Here is a 24,465-nt window from a genome sequence, read left to right on the forward strand (position 1 = left end):
TCTGCCATGACATGAACTAGGCCCTTATAGTGATAAATATGTACTTAAACCTTACAGCACAAATATGTGGACGTAACAGTAGCTAACTTAAACACCAGCAACAAAGTAAACACTCTGATATGGCGGGACTCGGACATGTCAAAGCCTTGAGGTCTCCGGCTCCTAGCATACACATCGTCACAGTTAGCAAGAATTCTTTGAACAACAAACAAGTGCAAAAACGTCTCATCCCCCATATAAAACCACAGTAACATAACGAAATGTACTATCAACATGTGGGTCTGTTTACTTACTACTGTGCATGCATAGTAGAAGTAGAACCAGTCGGGAAAAATTCTTTTTATTTATGGGCAAAGTTGTCAAACTTTCTCAGCGATTTTTATTCGATTTTACTGCTGATTCTATTCATGTAGTTTTTATGTCCCGGTGACCAGTAAAAGTGCAGTTCTGGTTCTCTCAGGCTCAGACAGGAGCCTGGTCTTGTTAGTAAACAAGCTGAAAATAGCTGCCCAGAGGCGTTGCCAAGATGGCTCCCAAGTCGTATGACTTGCCTATAAACACTTTGGTATTATATATCTGCATTCCGCCTCCTAGTATTACTTGCTGTATCATTTTAAACAGTGACCAACTTAATATACACTCTATTATATATATATATATTATATATAACATTGCACTGGTCATTGAGGTGCCACGAAAATAGGACCCAAAGAGTACTACAGCAATGCTAGCAGCTCTGTGAGGCTATGCTTAGGCACAGTGGTGGTTTTAGCTAAATGCTAATGTCAGCATGCTAACATGCTTACAATGATAGTGCTGACATACTGATTTTAACCATCTGTTTGGCATTTGTACATGCTAACATTTGCTAATAAGCAATAAACACAAAGTACATCTGAAGCAGATGGAAATGGCATTAGTTTAGCAGATATCTGGTTATAGAACAAAGTGTGAGACAAATTAAGTAAAAGTGTGTACAATTCAGTCTGAGAGAAGTATGAATTTCTTTAAAAATAAATGGCTATACATTTCACTTTAAACAACAAATGTCAAACTATCGTGGCACTACAGAGGGAAACCCCAGGCAGTAAGATTCATACTCTGGGGACCATGAATCTCTTTCATTTTTCTTTTACTAATGGCAGTTCTGTGCTTCAAATACATTTCCTTGTTGGAAAAGTATTTTCCAAGTTTTCTCCATGTGACATGAATGCAGCATCTGGCCTAATGTCACCTCAGTAATGAAGGCGGAGCCTGAACTGTCACTTTGCCAATCACCTGAGTTGGTGATGAGATGCAGGTGCTAAATACCAGAGCTGCCTTTGCAAAGCTGTGGCTGGCTTTTAGATGGTGAACTCTGCAATTCCAGTTTGTAGTCAACATCAAATCTGTTTGAGGCCTCTTTGAGTGTATTGTCACAAAACTGCTCTTCTGAATCAGCTCTGGAAGTGCCAGGAGTCAACATCCTTAATGAGAAATGCCATTGGTGAGTCATGCAATAAATTACAGTCAAAACTAATATTTAAAAATATTCAGGTATATGCGTGTGTGTGTTTGTTTTGGATAACAATGGAGCTCTATGGCACAGTGGAAAAAGATATCTCAGAATTTGGATAAACAATAAATACTTGTTAGCAGGATACATTCATTGTTGATTTGGAGAATAGAATATCACCAGACACATATTTTAAGTAATGATTTAGAATGGACGGAGGGCTTTACTTATGTTTTTCTCATTTGGGGGCCCTGGTTCAGTTCAATAATAATTTTTTCATGTTCACATTACCTGTGGCCTGAAACTGGCTTATCCGGGTAACTTCAGGAGTAACTTTGTGACGTCGGGTGTAACTTCCCAATTAACCCGTACTACGAAAGGTGGACAGGTTTTAACCGAAGTCTGTTGCCATGGCAATTTATGCTGCATCTCTAAACTGCTGCGAGCAGGTTTTGTTCATAGTTAACTTGAGGTTCCCTGTATTTGTGGGCTACACACCACATCTGTACTCCGTGTTAATGATGTGAAGTAGGCTATGATACACACCACTTGATAAAATATTTTTAGATTTCATCTTGACTTGTTCCACTGTGATTGCAGCTGAAATTAAGTTATTTTTAACACAACAGCAATCCGTTCAGACAGCGAGCCCTGCAGCCTCTGATTTTAGAGATGAGATCTTAATTAATTAACGGGACTGTTTCTTAGATGTAGCCCATCTGAAGGCTATAATTGAACACACTGGTGTTTTCTTCTGAATAGGCCCAATCCATGGCAAAGTCTCTAAGGTGCATGATAGTGATTGTGGGCTAAACTCACAAGTGTTTCCTCACTGCTAAATCCAATCGCAGAGTCTAATATAACTTTCCACTGCATGCATAATACACGGCAGAGGAGTGTGTGTGTGTGATGTTGCAGCCTTACAAAGTGAAGTTTCTCTCATAAATGTGTGACTATAATGTCAGTTTTTTGCTTGTAGATTAACTTTGTATTATTACCCCTCTCCGCTGGCAAACTGTAAATATAAACAGCAAACTGTTCTACATTCTCTCTCTCAAACTCATCTACATTCTTCTACATTCTGTAAATGAAGTCTAAGCACTCAAGTTTAGTGCTAGAACCATAGCTGCCCTTAAGTGTGATGAAAATATAATCAGGTGTTTGACTTGTGTGCTCATGAACAATCTACTGATTGTTTAGCAAAGTGGTAAAGTAGGATTTTGTCTGTGATGCACAAATTTTCAATTGCTGATTAGCAAGTCTGTGTTCAATGTGCCAGGGACTAATGGCAAATAATGCCCATTATTGCCAACAAAGAGAGCAATGGCTGATATTTTAGGTCAGCGACACTGAGCCTTTTTGTGCACACACACATGTCCAACAAATATATATTGCCTACAGTCTCAGACACCAACCAGCATTATATGCTGGGACACTAACCTGCCCCAGATGGTTCTGTTTGTTGGTTAGCTTAATAAGTTTATTCAATTTAAATTTAAGGACACGCACCAGGTACACTTAGTACTGGACTTGTGTAAAGTTACGGACTTTAGAGAGAAAGATTTGACAAATTGATTAAATCAAAGCTTCACAGGCTAGTAGTACCGCAGTCCCCATGACGAGTAAACTGATAAACTTGGTGGAGTGCACCTTTTAAAATAAAGTGAGATACTAAAGGCATTATCACAGAGATCTGAAAGACAAGGGCCTCAAGACTGACTGTTTTCAAATTCAAACAAATCAGGTTACCACTAATTACTTTCTTCACACACAAATACTTTTAGCACACCATCTCTGGGCAATCATGGTGATCCTTCCTTAACTGCTTTGGACAACATATACAAAACCATAAGAATGTTAATCATGCTTTTGTTGTTATTCGAAAATATTGTAGGGTAAACAAATAATATGCGTTGTGAGTGAATGTTTTGTAAATATGTTCAAGATGAACGTTTTGAGGCTTAAAAAAATCCTGGGTTGGCTGAGGAGTACATGAAGGCAGCAGGAGACCTACATCACTTTTGCTAGCCTTAAACTATCACCAGTGTTGTTGCAGTCAAAGCTGCAGACCTGCACAGCCAGAGCGTAGGAGAGCAGAGAGTGAATATTTCAGCATGGTTGGAGGCATTGGTGGTGTCAGTGTGAGTGGTGGGATGAAGGTGTGTGTGTGTGTGTGTGTGCGCGCATCTGTGTGTGTTTGGGTGTTGGGGGGTTGCTGTAGCAGATAGCATCTGGTGGTGAGGCAGGGAGGCGGTGGTGGTTGGTGGGGGCCCAGGGTGCAGCCCGTGGCAGCTCCCCTTCCCGTACCAGCCTCTAGAAGGGAGCTGCCTGTCTGTCGCACCCTGATTTATACACGGCTAATGTCAGAGGAAAGCAATGTGGAAACTGTGGCATAAACACCAAATACCGGCAGAGTTTAGAGATTGTGATTCAGTGTCTGGGAGGATTGCTCCTCCAACACAGCTATGCTTGCTGCTTCACTGTGTGGCTCAGAAGCACATGTGGACACACACACACACACACACACACACACACACACACACACACACACACACACACACACACACACACACACACTCTGATATACACCAACATTCTCCAGTTCTTAGGGCTTATCTCAACAGTGACCTACGGCTTGCATTTTTCAGGGCAATTTCTCGCTTGCTCCCTTCCCTTTTTCTGCCTCTTGTGTTATCAGCTCTTGTTCTGCTCTTTGAATTAAAGGTTCCATATATCATGCAAAACCAGACTGTTGTTATCACCTCAAATTGGTGGGTTTTGTGACTGTGTTCCTGGCAATGTGTAGCCTTCTTGGTTAGCTGTCCAAAATGGCTGACCTTCCAACACGTGTGAGAGTAGAGCTTCTTATTGATACATCCTTTTCTTTTGTATGCTTGAGAGAGCGAATGTGTGTGAACCTACAAGCTACACAGCTGCCTTTTGTGTGTTTGCTGCTTATTGTGCAAGGCTGCACTGAGGCCCTGAGTACAGCAAACCAGGCAACGAGTTCTCCAAGCATCTGAAACATTAATGCAGAAACCCGATTAGCCATGCCATCACAGGCCTCCTGCTCCTTGCCTATTGATTTTCCTTCCGTTCGCCCTCCCCCTTCAAAAAGCCGGGAGGGGAGTCTCTTAAGAGCCAGAGCACCTCTCCTCCTCTCCCAGGCCTCCTCTGGTCCGGGCCTTCTCACCGATCCAGCCCTGCTGATTTCTACTGAGAATTTGGAGGGGCTATAGACTTCTGACGATAACCCTAGGTGCTGTAGGAGAGGGCTGGGGGATGGAGGATATAGATGTGGTTTGTGGGGGCTGTGGTGGGCGCTCAAGTCAGTCAGTCTGTGAGCTGTAGTGATCATGGAGGGCTGAAACGGCCTGATCAGTATGCCGGGGTGGAGAAGTGTACACTCCTGAGAGAGACGCTGTGTAATCAGAGATGAAAGTTGTTCAGGGTCTGGTCAGCTTGACTCTCCCTCTCCCCATCCACTGACCTGGAGCGCTTTCACTGAAGGGAGAGATGAACATCTCTGATGGCTTAGCCTAGAGACATGGTCTATCCATACAGTTGTCTAGCTCCACACTGTTGATCAGGGAACTTGGCTGAAGTTCCCTGGCAAATAACGTGCATTGAGAATGTAAACTAGGACCCCTAGGAATTTTTTGTGGAAAAGTAACTACAGGGTGAAACTTAACTTTTTTCTGGCTGAACATACTGTACATATCGTTGGCCAGGCTTGAGTAAAAGGCATCAGGCCTTGTCAAAATTTTGGATCTATTGATTTGAAGAAATTTGTAGCCTGTTGATCAGGGTAATAGAAAGCTGAAGGCCTGGCATCACATCTGGGCTAGCAATGTCATCTCTCATTGGGGTTTTCTTTCCCCGGCCTTTCTGAAAAAGTTGAGCATGTTCTTGGTGGTAACTATCCATTTTCAAAACAAATGAATATCTACAATTGTACTCGCTATTAGAATTTAAAGCCTTTCTGATTGTAGCATGTCAGCACACAAACTATACAAAAGAGGAACATTTTTGTATTGCCTTTACCTTTTCATTGCTATTTATCCACACTTTTTTTTTTCATAGTTAAACATTTTAGCTATAATTTCTGCTTGTTAAAACATGTGGATGGTATTTAGCCCTCTGTGTACATTCTCATAGCTCACCACTGCTGGTGACGTTCAACCCGCAGTAATCTTGGGCTGTGGGAAATGGCATTCGTTAAAGGCTGCTAATAGATGTGTACTTTATTTATCCTGAGGGAAATTCAACAGGAATAACAGGAATATAAAAAATGCACCAATCAATATTTTTAAATTTATAGTAGATCAAACGATCGTGTGTAAAATGAAAGGGGTTGCTTTGTAGTGATGAACGCACAGAGAACTATCACTAATTCTGCAGCTCCCCTTAGTTCTATGGTTCAGCGGGTTTGTTCACTCTCACCACTCTCATCAGTGTAGCTTCCAGCACCAGGTAGCAGTTTGCAGTGAAAAAGCTCTGACATACCCATAGTAGTCTGCCTGCCCAGCACCAAACAACAGACAGACAGTAACTAGCTGGTCAACATAGCAGAGTAAATTGAGGAGTTGGTGGAGACCAAAACAGAACTTAAAGAAAAGAAAATATGGGACATGTGACTCAAAATGAATACTAATGTTGCTCTAAGCCTGCTAGATATCTAAATAGGCATATTAGCTATATCAATTTTATGTTTCAAATATGTGTGTGTGTGTGTGTGTTGAGTTCAGTGCAAGTTTTGCGCCCAAGTGGCCAAAAAAACTCCCCAATTGATTAGTGCTGCTTTAAATAAAGATATTTATGTTATTTAACAATGGAGGGAAAAGCATGAAATTTTGTTATGTGCTAGTTACGTTGTTAGGGTTAAGTTATGTTGTAGGGCTTTTATCCTTTTTTAATATTTTATTTTATTTTTTTTTTAGCAACTTGTGATTTTGCAGATGTCACTGTGATTTTGAATGAGGCTTTCCTACTTAAGAACCTGGAAGTTCTAATTTCCCTCTTTATGGCACTTTCATCTGTTTTGATAAAAATGTATTCAGCTGTTACAGATGATAGTTGGCTATAAGCAGATCCACTACCAACTACACATCGAGACTTAACTTTTCTGCAACTTAAAATCAATACTTGGCCATACTGCAGCAAGGGACATCAGTGCCTTTGGAAATATTGAAATCTGTGTTCAGTATAATTTGGTATTGTTGAAGACAATCATACCCTGCGGTGCAAAATATCCTCTTGGTATTTTGATTGTGTACTTACCCAGATGAAATCATGTAGGAGTTACCGCCTCTGCTTAAGGTTCTTCCAACCAGTCCAATGCGTGGCCTTACGTCCTTTGTGCTTCCAAACTGCACCGCTGCATCTTTAGAAGAAGCAAAAAAAGAGATGAAACAAAAGTGGATATGACCCAAAACTGACAGTGCCAGAATACTTTAAATGGCATCAGGATCAAATGGATGGTAGGAGAGAATTTTGAGTCATTTCAAGCATTTCTTTTCCTGTATAGAACAGGTTATGGCTACCAAAGATTAGGCCCCTGAAGTTTGTGCATACATATGACTGTGACAATGACTAGACAGATAACTGGGCAAAAGCACTGTGGATTTGTCTGGTTGCTATTGTCTCATGTCAAACAGACTGTGTGTAGGAGTGTGAAAGTAGTTGTTACTTGCCTCATGAACATGATACACACTCTGCAGAGGGCTCTACATGACTAGAACAGCACTACCTGGTAGGAACGACGTCCATTCCCATATTTCTGTTGCAGAGTTAATAGTGAAAACAGTAAAGCCGTTCTTTCATACATATATATCTCAGACAATTTCCGAAGAATTAGGTCTGAACATTGTCTGTATGGCCTTCCACACATGTAGCACACAATAGAAGATTGTCTGTGCAGGGTAAAGTAACGTTCGGTTCATCTGATTCAGACATTTGTGTTCACATTCATGATCAGGTAATGTCAGGAAATGAGGAGAATGTTTCTGTGTATGTGTGTGAGTATGGTAGGAAGGAAAGCAGCCAGGGAAAACCTGGGTTAAAATATCATTGCTCCAGGCATAATCGCTGTTAAATAGGTTGTTGACATACACAGTTGACTGGGTGCAAATATCTTATTTGGCCAATTATTTCCTTTGCTGAGGTGGTGTGGCTAGATGAGAAGTGTAAGTGAGGATTCAACAGAGACGGAGGGAGGAACCCTCTCCTGTGCAGTGTTAATGGAGTTACCAGATGTGTTTAAAATGAAAAGGAGCACTGGGTGGCCTGCCACATGTCCAACGTGGGAATGTGTATGCGTGTGCATCTTGGTGGGTGTGTATGAGCATGTGTAAGCATATCTTTGTGCGTGACCATGTCTATGTGTGTACAGGTGTATGGGGAGGCTCTAGTGTTTAGTGGACCACCCCAGGGTGCTAGTCACCACGACCTCCTCCTCCCCTTGTACCACCTACACACAATGGCAGAGAGGGTAACAGCTTCCAATGTACTGGAAAATGATACAATGATCGATGATGCTTGGCAGAGCCTAATGACTCACTGCAAAAGTTGCTGTTATCTGTGTTTGCATTCCATCTGTTTCTAGGACTGATAAATGAATAAAAGCGGGATGTTGTGAGTGTTATGCACTACAGTAGACAGAAGTCCATTGCAGGCCAGAATGGATATGTGCATGAGATCTGAGTGCTTTCTTTGATTGTCTGATAGTGTGTGTGATTCCCCAGTAGTGAGTGATAGCTGTAGAAAAGCCTCCCCCAACCCCTAGGCTGCAGGCCCCTCCTGCTCTAATCAATGACACGTTAAGCTGGCAGGCTTTTGAAGTGAGGGGTTCCAGAGGGTGCTGTGGGGGTGAACGGTAGGGGTGTGTGTGTGGGGGGCAGAGGAGTTGAGGGGTATTGATGATGTGCGGCGATGGGACACAAGGGAGAAAAGAGAGGGAGGGAGGGATAAAGAGAGTCCAGAGGCAGGCTTTAGGTGGGGTGGGGGGGGTTGACAAGGAGCAAAAGCCAGTCTGGAACTCATCACATGAACTGGAGTGACTGGAAGGCTGGCTGATGGCTAACCCTGATGGGTCCCAACAGCTCATGCTTAAACCCGTCACCATACAAACATCCCACCATGTGTTTTCTTTTCCTACTCAACCTGTTTAACTCTTTTTGTCTTGTAAAGATAGAGCCAGCATTGATCCAAGGTATTGGAAGTAACATAATTGGTGCATGGATTGTTTACTGGCAAAGCTTTTTTCCAGTCCAGGTAGTGCTACATTCTTGTACTGCACAGATCATAGTTTGGTAGTCAGGGTGGATGGTGGACAGCTCAGGACTGGGGTTCACATCTGGAGCACTACAACATTTTGCTTACGGTTAGGAATAAATACTGATTACTGGTACTTTGCTAGGATTAGGGAAATATTTTGGTCTAAAGTCTGGTGTTTTAATGAGCCATCCATCCAACCTTGCTTTTTTCTGGAATTTGTCACTTTTATTATAATGTCACATGACTTCACTACACTCCCATGATAACTATGGACGTCGTGATAACTTTGGCTGTTAAAGGGGTTTGTCGTCTTTGTCAAAACAGCATTATACACGTAATGTGTTCAGTATTATCTTAAAACAAAGGGGAAGGTTTACAACATGGAGCATTTTAATATTGTGAAATCTTACCATTTTTATCCAAATATTGTACTGATATAACCATTTTATTGTTAGCAGGTTAACATATTGTTTCCAAAATATTACAATCTTACTATTTAGTTTTTACCCATTGCACATCTTTAAATGTGTTTTTTCCATTATTACCCTTTCTTTTAATTTTAACCAGATATACCCACTGTTTCCCAAGCTATTACCAGTTATTACTTTGGTAATTATGTACTATTATTGAATTATTAGTTCTGTTATAACAATATTACCCCACTAATACCATGTTATTACTGAGCTGTGATGTGAAATGCTACCAAAAAGATTTTGCCAGGATAATCTTTCTAAATAACTAAATAATTTCATCAGAATTAAGTGTTTGTTGCTATAACACTGATTTCGACCACAAGGGGCTAAAGTGCGACCCTATCCCATGTTTTAAATAGGACTAACCATTCACAGTAGCCACGCACTCCAAATGCCTTTTGAAAACATGAAACAGTCCAGATTTTTTGTTTCTTTTAATAGAGCTTATTTACAGTAATTCATACCAAAATTACACCTAAACACATCCAAATGTCATACTATACAGTCTTGCCAACTAATGATCTATAAGGAAATACATTCAACAGGACCTGTTGGCAAAAAATAGGCCTATTTTTTTTATTAAAGGTGTGTGTGTGTGTGTATGTAATGTAGCTACAGAGGACTTTACTGTTGGAATGACATGTGCAGACAACATAAGGGGTACTATTAATATATGACAGCATAAGCAGGTTAGTGCTAAATGCTCTGGTTGATATTAAAGCCTAATAAGTTACAGTGCAATCGTTTTGTCAAGATTATAGCAGCTGGATTGGTGTGATTCACCGTGCGGCTCTGACATTACCTGAATCCATATGTATGCTTAATCTTTCTTGTTGCTTTCTGGGTGATTTCTCTATTGTGTTGTATTGATGTATGAGTGTTTTCTTTAACGATTTACTTTAGCCTAATTATCAGAGAGGCTGCTGTAAATCATTTCAACATTTCCAAGTGCACAGTAATGTCACAGCAAATATTGTTAAGCAGCAAAATTAAATCACTATAGTGCTTGATAGGACAGATTGAGGAAACTCTCCAGAAGAAACAATTTCATTCAACTTTCAGCTTCTGAAATACATGTTTAGATGGTCTGATGGAGCACAGTATTCATCAAGAGATCAGTTTTTCAAGTTGATTTGAGGGTCTGAATTCTGAAGCCATGCGGAAGTAACTTAAGCCTGCATTCAATCAAATGGCCAGCAGGGGGCGGCGACTCTGATTGCAAAAACAACTTCGGTCCTATTAGAAATAATGATAAAAGGACCCTAATTCTCACCTGATTTATTCCCCCAGTAAATACTTTCCTAATGAGTTTGGGGTCACGTGATAGTTTCAAGTCTTCTTCAACACAGCACGATGTTGATTTAGTAAATTATGGTGCCATTTAGAGGAAAATAGACCATAAAGCAGCTTATGCTTTAGGGCGGGACTACCCTGTGATTGACAAGTTGCTACCATGGCGACATGTCAATGAATGGATGAACTTACCCTAAAAATTATATTTTTTAGATTAATTAAAAATAAAGCTGAAATAAAGACAGAAATATAACTGTCCCTTCACTAAGCCAAGCCCCCCAAGTTACTGTCCGACAAACTGTCAGACCTGTCGGAGTTAACACGACGCTGCCTCTGTCTATTACTGCACTCCCTGGAGAAATATTGTCTAATTTTTAGAAAAAGCGATCTCAGAAAGAAGCAGACAGTTTTCCAGTTGCATTTTGCATTTGAAGGTTTTATTCAGGCTGTCAAACTGACGTGAATAAATAAAGACAGAAGCTAAAGCTCAACAGTTACCACAGAGTAAAAGTGAACCACTGTATTACCTGACTATTGAGAAAGATGAGAATGATATCAAGGATCAGCACTGTTCCTGTACTGCTGGGTAACGTTAGATCTCTGTTCAGTTTTACAATCACTAAAAAGCGGAACAGTAGAGCTTTATAATGTTACATTCAGTAGGAAGTTAGCTAGTGTTAGTTAACTAACATTACATTAGGAACAATATACAGCCTACGTTTTGCTGTGAGGTTTAGTCTCTTCATATAAGCAGAGTAAAAGCATAGGGACTTGATTTCATGAATATGAGACTCTCAAAATCAAAATACATGTTTACTTTTTGAATACGGTACTGCTATTGATATTTAAAATCAGAATCTGTTTGTATATTGAATTCCTGCGCTGGAGAGATGTGATGAATCAGAAACAAAATAAATCCATTTTGCTGGTAAAATGTCCTTGGTCTCTTTCCCTCCCCAATCCTCCCTCCCCTTCTCTCCATCTCTCAAAAAAACAGAAGGGTATGTCACAGAGGAGAATGTTATAGGATATTTTGTGTGCTTTTTGTAACTCAGCTAAGCTTTAGTTTGAAGTGCAAGTGTGTAGTTTTGTGTGTGGTTTTGGAAATGTGTGTGTGTGTGTGTGTGTGTGTGTGTGTGCTCATTTGCGTAAGTGTATGTATTTTAGGTTACATCTGTGTGCCTGTGTGTATTTATGGATACTATACCTGCATGTATTTTTGTGTGCAAATGTGTGTGACTATGGATCTGTGTGTAATATCGTGTCTGTGTGAATGCCACGTGACTGTGTGTGTGTGCACCCCTGTATGGATATGTACTTTTGTGAGTGCGTGTTTCTGTGTGTGTGTGTGTGTGTTTGTGTATGTGCTGCGGAGCCCTGAGAACTTGGCAGCGTGTCAGCGGTGTGCTCCAGCAGTGAGGGGGAGCTGCTGTGTTTCTCTACCCTGTACTGGATCCCCTTTCAGCCTGACACAATCCCACAATCCCACAGCTCTGAGCTCTCAGCTGCAGCCTCCACAGCACCAGCGCTAACCCACCGTGCTCTTATACCCACCCAGATCAGTTTCAGCACACCAGGATCTGGCCGCTGTCAGCGTCTGCAGTAGTGCTCCAGCACTCTCAATTGTACAGTCATTTTGGTGGAAAGGAGCCTATGTGTCTGTTGTTACAGTAATACCATATTGAAATATCCTGATTTCTAGATCATATTAATCAGTGACACTACGCTTGTCCACAATGACTTACTATTGTAATTACAGCATCAGTAGATTTTCTCACTTACTCATGGTACCTAACAATGCAGATAATTTGGTTTTGTTTGTCCAGGTTTTGAGATATGTCTTTGAGATGTCTGCCTCCACCTCAGTACAATAGAGGCACAATACAAATTTCATTTGTAAGTGCTGAGCATAACTGTCCTACATTGCTTTACAATTGCATAAAATGTAGGAGATACAGAAGAACTACAGAGGTTGGGTGGCCATGGCTCAGGAGGTAGAGCGGGTTGCCTGTTGATCGGCGGTTCAATCCCTGGCTCCTCCAGGCTTGTCCTTGGGCAAGATACTGAACCCTGAATTGCCCCCAGTGGCTATTCCATCGGTGTGTGAATGTTAGCTTGTGTTTGAGCACTTAGGCTCAGTGTATGAATGTGAGTGAATGGGTAAATGCGATGTAGTGTTAACGCGTGAGTGATCGCAAAGAATAGAAAGGTGTTATACAAATGCAGATAACTCATTTCATTCCTTGATTAGTTCATTTTGAGACAAGAAGGTGGGCCGAGTGAGCTCTCCCATCAGTGTTAGCCTGCATCATCACCAGCAGCAGCAGCTCTCCCAGATGGACCTTCACGAGATAGATATTGATTGATTCTTCACAGAGTGGTGGTGATAATATGACAAACAGCAGTCATTTCCCACTTTGGCCCACTAGCAAAGCCTTTATCACAAGAGTATCAGAGGCTTCCTGGAAGTGCTCTTCCGGCACTGGGGACCCGTCAGACCAATGAGCTAGTGGATCAAATGACACTGTGGCACTTGTCTTAATGACCAGGAAGTGATGTGACATGTCTTGGTTGGTAACAGTGGAAAAAGCAGTGTAAGAGACTATTATTATAACTTTCTGTGAAACTTAAATTCAAAAATATATTATAAATCTCAAACTGTAAGATTGTTAAAGAATCAGAAACTAAATTGCTCACTTATTCGTTAGAAAATTTTCAATACCAATCATAAATTCTACAGCTGATGCAGATATCACTATTTGATAAAGAGGTATCGGCCAATATTCATTTTCCAATGTAAACATGTAAGATATATTTACATTTCTGATACCTATCTTAACTTAAAAAAAACCAAAAAATAAACCATTTGTGATTTAGCATGTACTAAAAGGGGCATCTTGAAGTAAAATAAAAACATAAACTTTTCAAAAACAGCAAACCTCACTGGAACTGCAGCCGCATAAATACAGCAAAAATATTCTAAAGTTTAGATATGAAATACAGACTCAAATATATAAAAATACAGCCTATAAAAGTATGAAGCTATAAAACTCTAAACCTAAACCTCAAACATATCTTTGCCATTTCTGTAACGCAATCTCTAATTTATTGGCCGACACATATACCGGATAAGCTAAGATGGGACAATAATGACCCGGGCCGGGTTAATTGAAGTGCCACAGTATGGTTAAAACCTGAGTGTTCGTCAGATTGTCTAACACTGTCTGAAACCTTCTCTCTCACATTGCCGTTTCAGCCAATTATTCTCTGTCCATATCATGTGAGTCTGGTGGAACAGATATGCTTCTTTTTAATAAATGTAGCTGCCTACACTGGCAGTGCGCAGCCATGACCCATGACGCTGCGGATGTACTGCCTTTACTGTGCAGGTTGTGTTGAGACTGTGTTAGCTGATGTGACATGACAGACAACAGACTAACCTGGGATCAGTCATTCATTCAATACCTGTCTACTGTGCTGCTGAACTGCATCTGTAACAGTGTGTGTGTCTCTGTTTGTTTTACTGATCCAATCTTTGATTGCTGGCTGCTCATTGCTGTATTTTCCAGAGAACACCTCTTTAGTTACAGTAGTGTGACATGTTTGTCCTCCTTTTTGGTATCAAAAGGGAAAACTGTTTTGATGGTGTTCTTTTCTTTGTTCAGAATGGTGTTAATGTTGTTATTGTTATTATTGAAATGAAAGAAACTAATTCATATTTATTGTCATCAAAAAGGAATATACAATGCTGCCACCATGAAGAATTACGGTAGGAGGCTCATACATTCATCAGCAGTCAATGGGTATGTGTTATTTTAAAACCTGAGGGTTCAGACTGCAAAGATTGTGATCCGTATTCATAGGTTTATTTGTTTTACAACCTGCTACACAACAGCTTTTTGGCATTTTCCCCTTTTCTCTTATTGGCTATGTGAAAGCCTGATTGTTTCCCCCAAAAGAGGCCATGGCCTTGGCACTTGACAACACAATGCTGTTGGATAAATTAATAAATTACATACAGTACCAACTACCCACTTTTGTTATATTTTCTTGGCAAAACCAAAACCTAGATAACACCATTTTTGGCAGATCAGGAGAACAGGAAAAGCTAGGAAAACAGACACTGGGTATTTAAACAACTTTGTGAAGTTTTCAGTTGAAAGTTGCAAGACTGACATGTAGTTGTAACTAAATGCTGCCAAATATTTCTTAAGAGTAACAAATTATTCTGTTTTGCTTGTGTTGTCTTTTGTGAAAATAGTCAAACAGCCTTTCAGTCAAAGAAAATTAAGCATTTAGAAATATGTCAAACCGCCACATCCTATGCCTGCTCATTTAATATAATAGTGTTCAGGGAGCCACCCTGCTGCCGACAGAGACAGTGCCACATCAGCATTGTCTATGTGTGCCTCTGCATGTGTGTGCTTGCGTCTCTAATCTGTGTGTGTTCATCTGTGTGTTTCTATGTGCTCTAAATGTTGATTGATGTATCTCTGGCTTTGTCAGCCCTTTGGCATAGGTGGAACAGGTGTGACTCTGCCACAGAGCGTGGCTCAGACAAGCCATATCACGGCACAATGAGGTCATTGTGCAACACAAACATTCCTGCGCAGGGCCCTCGGACTTTTACAGGCTGGAGGTAGCCATCTGTGTGTGCGAGTGTGTGTGTGTTGCTCCAGGTGAAGGGGATTTGGATGAGATTTGCTGTATGAAAGAGATGTGTGCTCACCAGCTGCGTGTCCCTGAACAGTCTCAGAAACACCTCCAAGGCTCAGACACACACACACTAAGACACACAGACAGGCCAAGTGACGATTCTCCAGTGTTGCAAAATCAGCGTCTTGTGTGTATGAGAGTGGGCGTTGGGTTAAGTGGGGCTGGCTGGGTTTTTTCCGACTTGTCACTGTTGTGGCTGATACAGTTGCGGCTGCGCTGGTTCGCATGGATCCCGGGGTCCATTAGTGCAATCTGGACGTTACTACGAGGATGAAGTCATCTGGTCTGACTCAGGCAGCTCATTCAGTGGCATCTGTGTTTGTCTGGATCCTGGCTGACACTTCAGCCTCTGTGTCTTAACACTGAGACACAGCACATAAAGTCACTCCTTCTTTCTTGTTTCCCTCCTCTCTCTGTCTGTCTGCAGTTTTCCTGCTTTCATCCTGGACATGGATTGCCATTTTTGGTGAGGTGGACTATGTTCTGTGTGTGTATCTGTGTGTTTGTCTGAGTGGTGTGTAGTGTTATCCCCAGGGTTGGGTTTCTGGATTGGGTCCCTTCTAGCTGCTTTACAGTTTAACCAGCCTTGACTTGCTGTGTGGTGACATGTCTGCACTGCACTGACTGGGAGGATCTGCTCCCTGCATGTCTCTGTGTGTGTGTGTGTGTCTATGGATCAGAGTGGGTGTAAGGCTGGAGGCTGACTGCTGGGCTATGCTTGAAAGACTTCTGGCATGTGCTGGTGCCTGCATTTTTCACCCTTGACTGGAAGCATATGCTGTAGCACAATCGAGACAGTGTTAGACGGGCTTGGCGTGAGGGACCCAGGCGGCTTCCTCCACATCTGGCAGCGCTTGGCCCTCCTTCCAGGTGAGTCACGTCCCCCGGGAGGGTGGCTCTGCTGCAGCCCTTGGCCCCTCAGCACCCGGGCATCTGGAAGTGTCTGGATCCATCTTGCAGTCACATCTATCTCCACATGCTTTTCCAATTTCATCACCCCCACCACCACCTCCGCTGCCCCCAGCCAATCACTGACCCCTGCTGTGCTCCGATATACCCCCACCTCCACACTCCAGGTGATATGGTTTAGCAAGACACATGACCAAAAATGACAACAGACCACAGATAATATGTACAGACAAGAAGACCACAGAGTCACTTTGGCACGAATTAATAATTCTTTTGAATTGGGAAAATTAAAGGATTATTCTGGTTTATTACAACTTCAGGCTGAAACTACGATGAACAGTAAAAGTATTACCCAACCTGTGTGTTCATCCATCACAGCTCACAGACTTAGTTCCTGGTGTGCTTACTTTCGGTTTAGATAATCTGGCTTTAATACTTTTTAGAAATGTTGTTTGTAGTATCTCCTTAAAAAAGAACTTGTTTTAATAATAATAATAATAATAACAATATTCACAACATGTTAGGACAGTTTACATCCAGCAGACACAGAGCAACGTTCATTTGTTCAAGTATTTCTTTGGCATTTTTTGTTTGTCCCTTTTTTTTTTTCTGTTTTTATTATACACAACATTATAAAATAATAATAATTTTTAAAATATTTAAGCCAGCCATGTATGACGATGATGAGGTGTGTGTGTGTGTGTGTGTGTGTGTGTGTGTGTGTTTATGTACACACTTCTTCATGCATGGCTGGCTTATTTACTTTTTTGTATATGCATGCAAAGAGGAGGGAAGAAGAGGCGGAGGGGGGAACAGCTTCCCCCCTGACCTGCAAGCAGGAATGTCACAAGTAGCCTGGGTAATTATGTCCCTTAGCCTGATGGCTGTTGGGGAGACCCAGCTGTGTGTGTGTGTGTTAGTCTGGGTAGTGGGATGTGTCAGAGTGGATTGATCATGACACAAACAGATGTATGTTGGCGGAAAACATATCAGTGTCCGTGTGGAACGGGTCTATCCTGATCATTAAAGAGATGAAAATAAACATCTTGCTCTGATTAACGGTGGCTGTCCCAGCGGACTTGTCAGTTGCCCTGCCGACACGCCTCTACTGACATATGTGTGTACAGATTTTGCTTTTACATAAATGTGATCTTGTTTAGAAATGGGTGAGCCATACTGCAGCTGTAATGTGTGCATGTGTCAGCCTGTAGGCCAAGATAGTGTGTTTTTCTTTTTTTGTTGGAGACTAAGAGATTTAGAATGAATAATAGAATATTTGTTGAGTTTTACTTTTGGTTTTATTAAAACGTCTCTCATTGCTACCATATTGTCCAGCATTTCTGTCTTTATCTATTGCACTCTCCCTTTCTCTCTTTCTCTCTCTCTCTCTCTCTCTCTCTCTCACACACACACACACACACACACACACACACACACACACACACACACACACACACACACACACACACACACACACACACACACACACACACACACACACACACACACACAGCCTCACTCTCTCAGAGGGTATTTAGAAAGGAATGCTCCCGGAGTCTCACATTTCACTAAAGAAGCAGAAAACGAGGGAGACTGAGCGACATCAAAATTGAAGAAAAAAGGATCAAGTGCAGGCACATTTTAGTCAATGAGATTGTTGTGTGAATGTGTGTGACATTTTAGCTTTGTTGTATGTTCTCCTGAATGTCATTATAAGACAAGCATCTGGAAGACTAATGAAGTCAGCTCTTTGATTCACTGAGTGTCACACACAGGGGTGAGACTTCATTGGCAGAGGGTCTGCCATATTGTGTATGTTTATGTGTGTGTGTGTGTGTGTCAGAGAGACACCCTTTCTTCTTCAGTGGCCATCTCGGAGGCGACCCCGTTTTTGGGCTCTGTGAGAGAGTGTCAGTGTCAAATGGAGTGTAGTAAACAATCCACCACACACTCCTGGGATTACCAATGTCTATTTATCTGCTCATGTAGAGGGGCTGAAACACACATGCACTGACTTTATGTAAGAAAAACTAAAGTTAAAATTGGCAGCATGGAGTCCCGGGAATGCCCCCTAAAATGGGCCTTGTATGCTGATAAGTTTATCTGAAGTTTTCAGTTCTGCAGTGCCAGCTTTCCTAATGAGGCACCTCTCCTCTCTTATGTCGAAATGATAGCCTTAGAGAAGATTTTCTGTGCACGTGCCATTTGAACATCGATCAGCCCAGACTTGTAAAACAGCTTCCACAATCCAATTTTCTTCCTTGCTGTATTCATTTCAAATTGCCTCACTGATGCCTTCTTGGGTCAAGAAGGCTCGGAACAAAAACGAGCACCTGTGAATTAAAGCTGTAAATAAAAAAAAAACTCACTGCTCATGTAAACTAAACATGAAAAACACAGTGTATGCAACAGTGTACTGTTTACACTGCCAACCAGAAAATACCAAAGCCAACCAGATCCCAGCTGTTGAGAACAGCAAATGGAAAGCTTCTATGATATACAGTAAATTGGATCATTGCTGTCACATTGGTATTTAAGAGACTGTCTTCACTGGAAAAAAAACATTGTTTTCAAAATACGGTCTAACAATGTTAACGTTTAAAGGGGACCTATTATGCTTTCACTTATTTTCTGGCATGTACATAATATTACAATGTTGGATGATAATGAGGTAAAACTATGTAAAGGTAATCCTAATGAGCAGGCTTCAGACTGCTCTGAATACTACTTTCCAACCTTTTCCAAGGACAGGGACACACCAATAACTAACAGAGCTAACTAGCTAATGGCAGCTACTGATGGCAGCAGCTAGTGGTTACTATAAAGTCGGTCCATCAGGAAACTCCATAAATTACCAAGTTGAGACAGAGCTGCTCAGTTTACCCAATATCAATAAATAAACACTAATAATAAACAACAACAATAATAAAAATAATAACAATAATAATTAAATTACATTTTAATGTATGTTTTTGTACAGAAATCAGTGAGACCTGGGCCCCAGAAACACTGTGCTCCAACATCATTTTTCCAGCCGACTTGACTTATTGGTCTGTGGATCAGTGGGTCAAAAAACATGTAATTTTGTATATATATATATAATAATCCACAGAATTCACTGTCCTCAGTATACATTGGAACTACTTTCTATCAAACTCTACATTAGGGTGGAGGCAAAAATCTCATAATTGGATATGCCAGTGGCTAAATTGAGTGCAGTCCTACCTCAATTCTTTATTCAGCACCTTGTACCTTTTGCACTAACCCATCATACAAGCCCCAAGAGCACAACGGAAGTGACCAATGGTGTTGTCAGCCATGACACAGGCCACCATAGCATGCTTAGGGGCCCTCAGGTGCAGCTGGGCTTGGTGTCAATACAAGTCCTAACACGGCCATGCCACAACACAGGCCCTAAGGTGATCTCTCTCTCTCTCTCTCTCTCTCTCTCTCTCTCTCTCTCTCTCTCTCTCTCTCTCTCTCTCTCTCTCTCTCTCTCTCTCTCTCTCTCTCTCTCTCTCTCTCTCTCTCTCTCTCTCTCTCTCTCTCTCTCTCTCTCTCTCTCTCTCTCTCTCTCTCTCTCTTTTACCTTCTAAAGCTTTAATGTGAATCATCATCCCCCTGGCAGCAAGGCAGACAAGAGAAGGATTATGGAGAGGAGAAATAAAACACTCTTAAAGTGCAAGGTCAGCAACTCTGTCTCCAATGTATTTAATCAATGATCTGAATTAACTGTAAAGTGAATGTACGATGTTTAATTAAAAACAGTAGTGTGTATTTAATCTAATTTGCTATACTCTGTCTAACCCTCCAAACCACAAGCTGTTTCAGTGTCAGGTTATGTAAATGCTCTGTATTTGAATAGCTTTCTAGTCTTTTCGACCACTCAAAGCGCTTTTACACTACATCTGCATTCACCATTCACTCACATTCATTCATTCATTGAGACTAAGTGCTCAAACAGAAACTAACATTCAAACACATTCATACACTGGTGGAACAGCCACCAGAGGCAATTCGGGGTCCAGTATCTTGGTCCAAGATCACTTCGATTAAACCGCCGACCTTCCGATTAATGGGCAACCCGCTGTACTTCCTGAGCCACAGCCGCTCTGTCATATTCCCACCCTCCCTCCAATCATTGGCTCATTTTCATATCTGACAGTACTCCCTTTCTAGACTAAGGACCGGCATGGTAGGTTATGAAATATATTTTTATATCGGACACACACAAGTCACAATAAAGTACAGTCAAAGCTGGGGTAGGCAGCGCTGGAGAAGTAGCAAGTAGTAGATGCAATAATTCAGCAATAATTTAGCAATATTGCTGAAGCTCGCTCCTTGCACTTTTACCAAATATTTAGAGGCAGCACTGGCACTGATCAGAGGTCAGGACATATGAATCCTCAACCATCTGGATGATCTTTTGATTCTGGCGGACTTAGCTCATCTTGCAGTCTCAGGTATTTGTTATAAACCAGAAGAGCTCACCTCAAGTCAGAAGGTTTGTTTTCTTGGTCTGGAGTTGGATTCTGACATTGTTTGTTGGTCTTTCAGCTGCATCACATTGTCCGTCTCCACCAGTGACAGCAGCTACTGGGATTTATGATTCCAGTGGTGACTCTGGGCTTGCTGTTGATGAGGAAGTTCCAGCGCTGTGTGCACGCCAAACAGATGTTCCCCTCCCACAGGAGAGACAAGAGGGTATGGGTCACTCCATCGTGCATAATCACCCTGCTCTCATGGAGAGACTTGGCACCCCTCTGCACTGGATCCTCTCTTGAGTTTTGGTCACCATAGATGCACCCAAATGGAGCAGTGGAAGCATTTGCAGAAATGCTCGTGTAGGCACCTGGACTGAGGAAGAGAGGACATGACACATTAACATGCTGGAGCTATTGCTGTGTTTCTGTCACCAAGACATTTTTACGACATGGGTCTGCTGGCGGGACATTCACTGAAAACCAAAAATGGCACCCTCATGGTCAGAGAATCACTGACGTCAGGAGGCTTCATCCTCTGGAGACCATAAATCTGTACAAAATGTAATGGCAGTCCATGAAGTAGTTCTTGAGATTTTCACCTGGACCAAAGTGGTGGACTGGCTCACATTGCCAGTCATTTTATTTAGCTTGTTTTGTATCTTAGAAACAGTTTTTACAAGTAAAAGTGAAAGTGTTTCCTGGCTAGCATCTGTTTTTGGCTAAAAGAGGGCGATGTTCTCTGTTGTGGGTCAGAGCGAGAGGCAGCAGATCAAAGATGAACTGAGGCAGGGGGGTTAGATGTTGCGGTGTGTTTGTTTGGATCAGAGTTTGAGGAAAAGTGGAAAGTCCAGTGGTGGTTAATTGGTGTGTTTAGGTCTGGGGTCATGAGGGTGGCAACAGGAACACACCGCTCAGCCCTGAGCAGCAGATGGATATACAGCCACCACAGAGATGCAGCTCAATCTAATCACAACTAAACACTATGAAGACACGCGCAGACACCGTCATCTTCTTTTCAATCTGTCTCTCTCCTCTTCCTCGGCCCTCCTTCCCTTTCTCCAAGCTCTAGCTGTGCCCAAAGCCCAGGGGAGGTCACAATGTGTCACAGCAGCAAAGGCCTCCAGATGAACCTGTTGGTAAGCCCCCCCACCCACTCCTCTCTGCAACACCTCCTACCTCTGAAACTACCCTGCAGGCTTGCATGACCTCAGGGATTTAAGATCAAGCAGGAAAAGAGATGATCATGAAATGAGGATTTTTTTCCCCCTCAAAAAATATTTTTTGAAACCTTTAATTCTGTATCGATAAACCACCTGAATGCAAAGCTGTCCCTGATGCCCAGCTGGTCTGCTGACTGAACATCGTTGCCTACGCATGACTGGGCATTTTTATCTGTCTAGAGTTGTTCTACTGAAAGAGTTTGCCAAAATGTCAGGCTGATTTGTAACGTATAAATCCCATCTGTGGTCCGGTCAGCATCCTCCACCTGTTATCATAGATACAATTTTGTGTATTTTTTGTGTTTCCAGTACTACAGTCTAATGGAGGGTCTTGTTCACAGGGTTGTGGAGTAACAATTACATGTAACGGCGTTACGTAATCAGGATACAAAAATAAAGTAACTCCGTTACAGTACAGAAAATAGACGTAATCAGATTACAGGTACATTTTGTAAATATGAGTATTACACATAGGGATTACTTTAAGAACAAAATTATATTTTCTATTTACGTGTTTCCTGTAAAAACACACAGCTAATGAGGGATTTGTCACAGATATTGATCGGCGTGTAGCCAGTAGTTGAATGTGGTCACGCCCCCACCCCATTATGCAGACTCTCTGTGCACTGATTCCAGTTCCCAGTGGGTGAATGAGTGAACACAGCAGACGGACCCGAGCACAGACTCGGAGACCGATGGAACATCGATTTTGTTTTCATGGGAATGGGATATTTTATAGCCTAATTGTATGTGTCTCTAAAAATCCACTAAGCAGACCAGGCATCTTTGATACTCTCATCATTATTTGCATATTACTATATTACTTTTATTTTCTGGTTCTTGGATTACGTCACTGATTACATTTTTTAACAAGTAATTAGTAATTGTACTGGATTACATTTTTAAAGTAACCCTCCCAACCCTGCATGTTCACACAGGACAAGGAAAGCAGGATTCATGACAGTGCCTCATATTTGGTCTGTTTAGACAAAAAGGATATAGCAGAATTCATTAAATGCACTAAACCTACTGTTAACATAATAGAATGTTCTTTTGCAAAAGAAGCAACTGTTTCTCTCGCTGTGTATCTAAACTAAAAGACACTGGAGGGTTTATACATTCTGTGATGGTATAATTCAAAAATCGACATCTACAGTGTATTTTCATTGTGTTTTTCTGTGAAATCCATGTGTGACAAAACCATTGTTGCAGGACTGTCAGCCTTACACCATATGTACACCTAATTCATTTCAACCTTGTTTTCAGTTGACTGTCTGACATGTGTCAGCTGAACAGATACGTAATCAGTACATTAGTCTTCTGCTTTATGTGTGAAACTGTTGAGTATAGTGAACTATATAGGCCATATGTATTCTGTATCCTGTGAAGTTTTCTTGTTTTCTCTGAGATCACATGGCTTTCAGAAGTATAAAGAGTAAAAAAAGTAAAAAGCCAGCAACATCACATCATGGATTTCAAATGTGTCCAACCTGAGATCTATTTTAATACCATGTAGGCCTCCACTGAGACCTTTAGTACTCATTCTAGGTTATGGCGCAGTTTATATCCGGCAGTGTAGAGTTACATAAAATTAGATGAAAAGCAGGTAATATTCCATTTTAGACCCTCCATGTTCCTGTTCAGCACTGGCTCGAATTTGCATATCAAAGTTCACCAAACTCTATACAGAAGCTCTATGCAGATTTACTTCTCCTCCACAACCGAATCCATTAAAATAACTGATTTTGGTCTGAAATGTTGCTGTTATAAATGCTGGTGGGACAGGACCCTTAACTGTACATGGAGAATGGCTGCATAGGAGTGGCCCATACCTATTAAAGTTGGTTGCTCTAAGTATGCAGCATGTAAGTCTTCACGGGATCACACTTTTGGAGCAGATCTGAAGTGGATCTGAGGAATACTTGCCTGAACTTGAAGTGCAGCATTAATCAATTGAGTAAAAAAAGAGAGACCCAATCTGAAAGGGACCTGAGGGCAGTCGGACTTGATCTGATTAGACCTGAGGATAACTGGTGGCAGTGCAACAAGTCCTCCAAATGAAATAACAGTATACTTTATTATGGTCCTCTACGCATGACGCATGAAAGTGCTTTCTGATCTGCGGTTCCTATTGACAGGAAGATATAATTGGGGCCAGAGCATGAAACATGCGTGTTCCCTATTGGAAGTGAAGGAATAATTTTTTTTCCTGCAAAGTAATCTCATTTTTGGGAGCCTAAACATGCTCAAAAACTTTGCACATAATTCAGGCTAGGCAAAAAATTGAGTATTTTATGGGGCACATGGGGCAAATTGGCTCAGTAGCGCCCCCTACAGAGCAGCCCCCGGACAAAGTTTCACTTGCGTGTACGAAATTTCTGTGGTACATGTATCATATCCAGACGTACAGAAAACTCTCTGGCAGCAATGCCCCACACCCAACAGGAAGTCGGCCATTTTGGATTTAATTGTCATTCCTGGCGATTTACACTCTTCATATTTTAACAAACTCCTCCTAGATAATTAATCCGATCGACTTCAAATTTTCACTGTGCGGTCTAAACCCATTGCCCATTAAAAGTTGTACAAACAATGGGTTT

General features: G+C 41.5%; 1 protein-coding gene across 1 annotated transcript in view; it reads left to right on the forward strand.

Annotated features, from left to right (window-relative positions):
• The first annotated feature begins 1,406 nt into the window (after positions 1-1,406).
• Positions 1,407-24,465, forward strand: part of bnc1 (basonuclin 1) — a 55,923-nt gene continuing 32,864 nt past the window's right edge. The window contains exon 1 of the mRNA XM_038693164.1: positions 1,407-1,486. Coding sequence (XP_038549092.1) covers positions 1,478-1,486 — 9 coding nt within the window. The 5' untranslated portion in view covers positions 1,407-1,477. The remainder of the gene's footprint in view (positions 1,487-24,465) is intronic.

The sequence above is a fragment of the Micropterus salmoides genome, unplaced genomic scaffold (genome assembly GCF_014851395.1).
Source record: "Micropterus salmoides isolate LMB-PRFRI ecotype aquatic unplaced genomic scaffold, ASM1485139v1 Ms_hic_scaffold_3, whole genome shotgun sequence".
In the NCBI taxonomy this organism is placed as follows: Eukaryota; Metazoa; Chordata; class Actinopteri; order Centrarchiformes; family Centrarchidae; genus Micropterus; species Micropterus salmoides.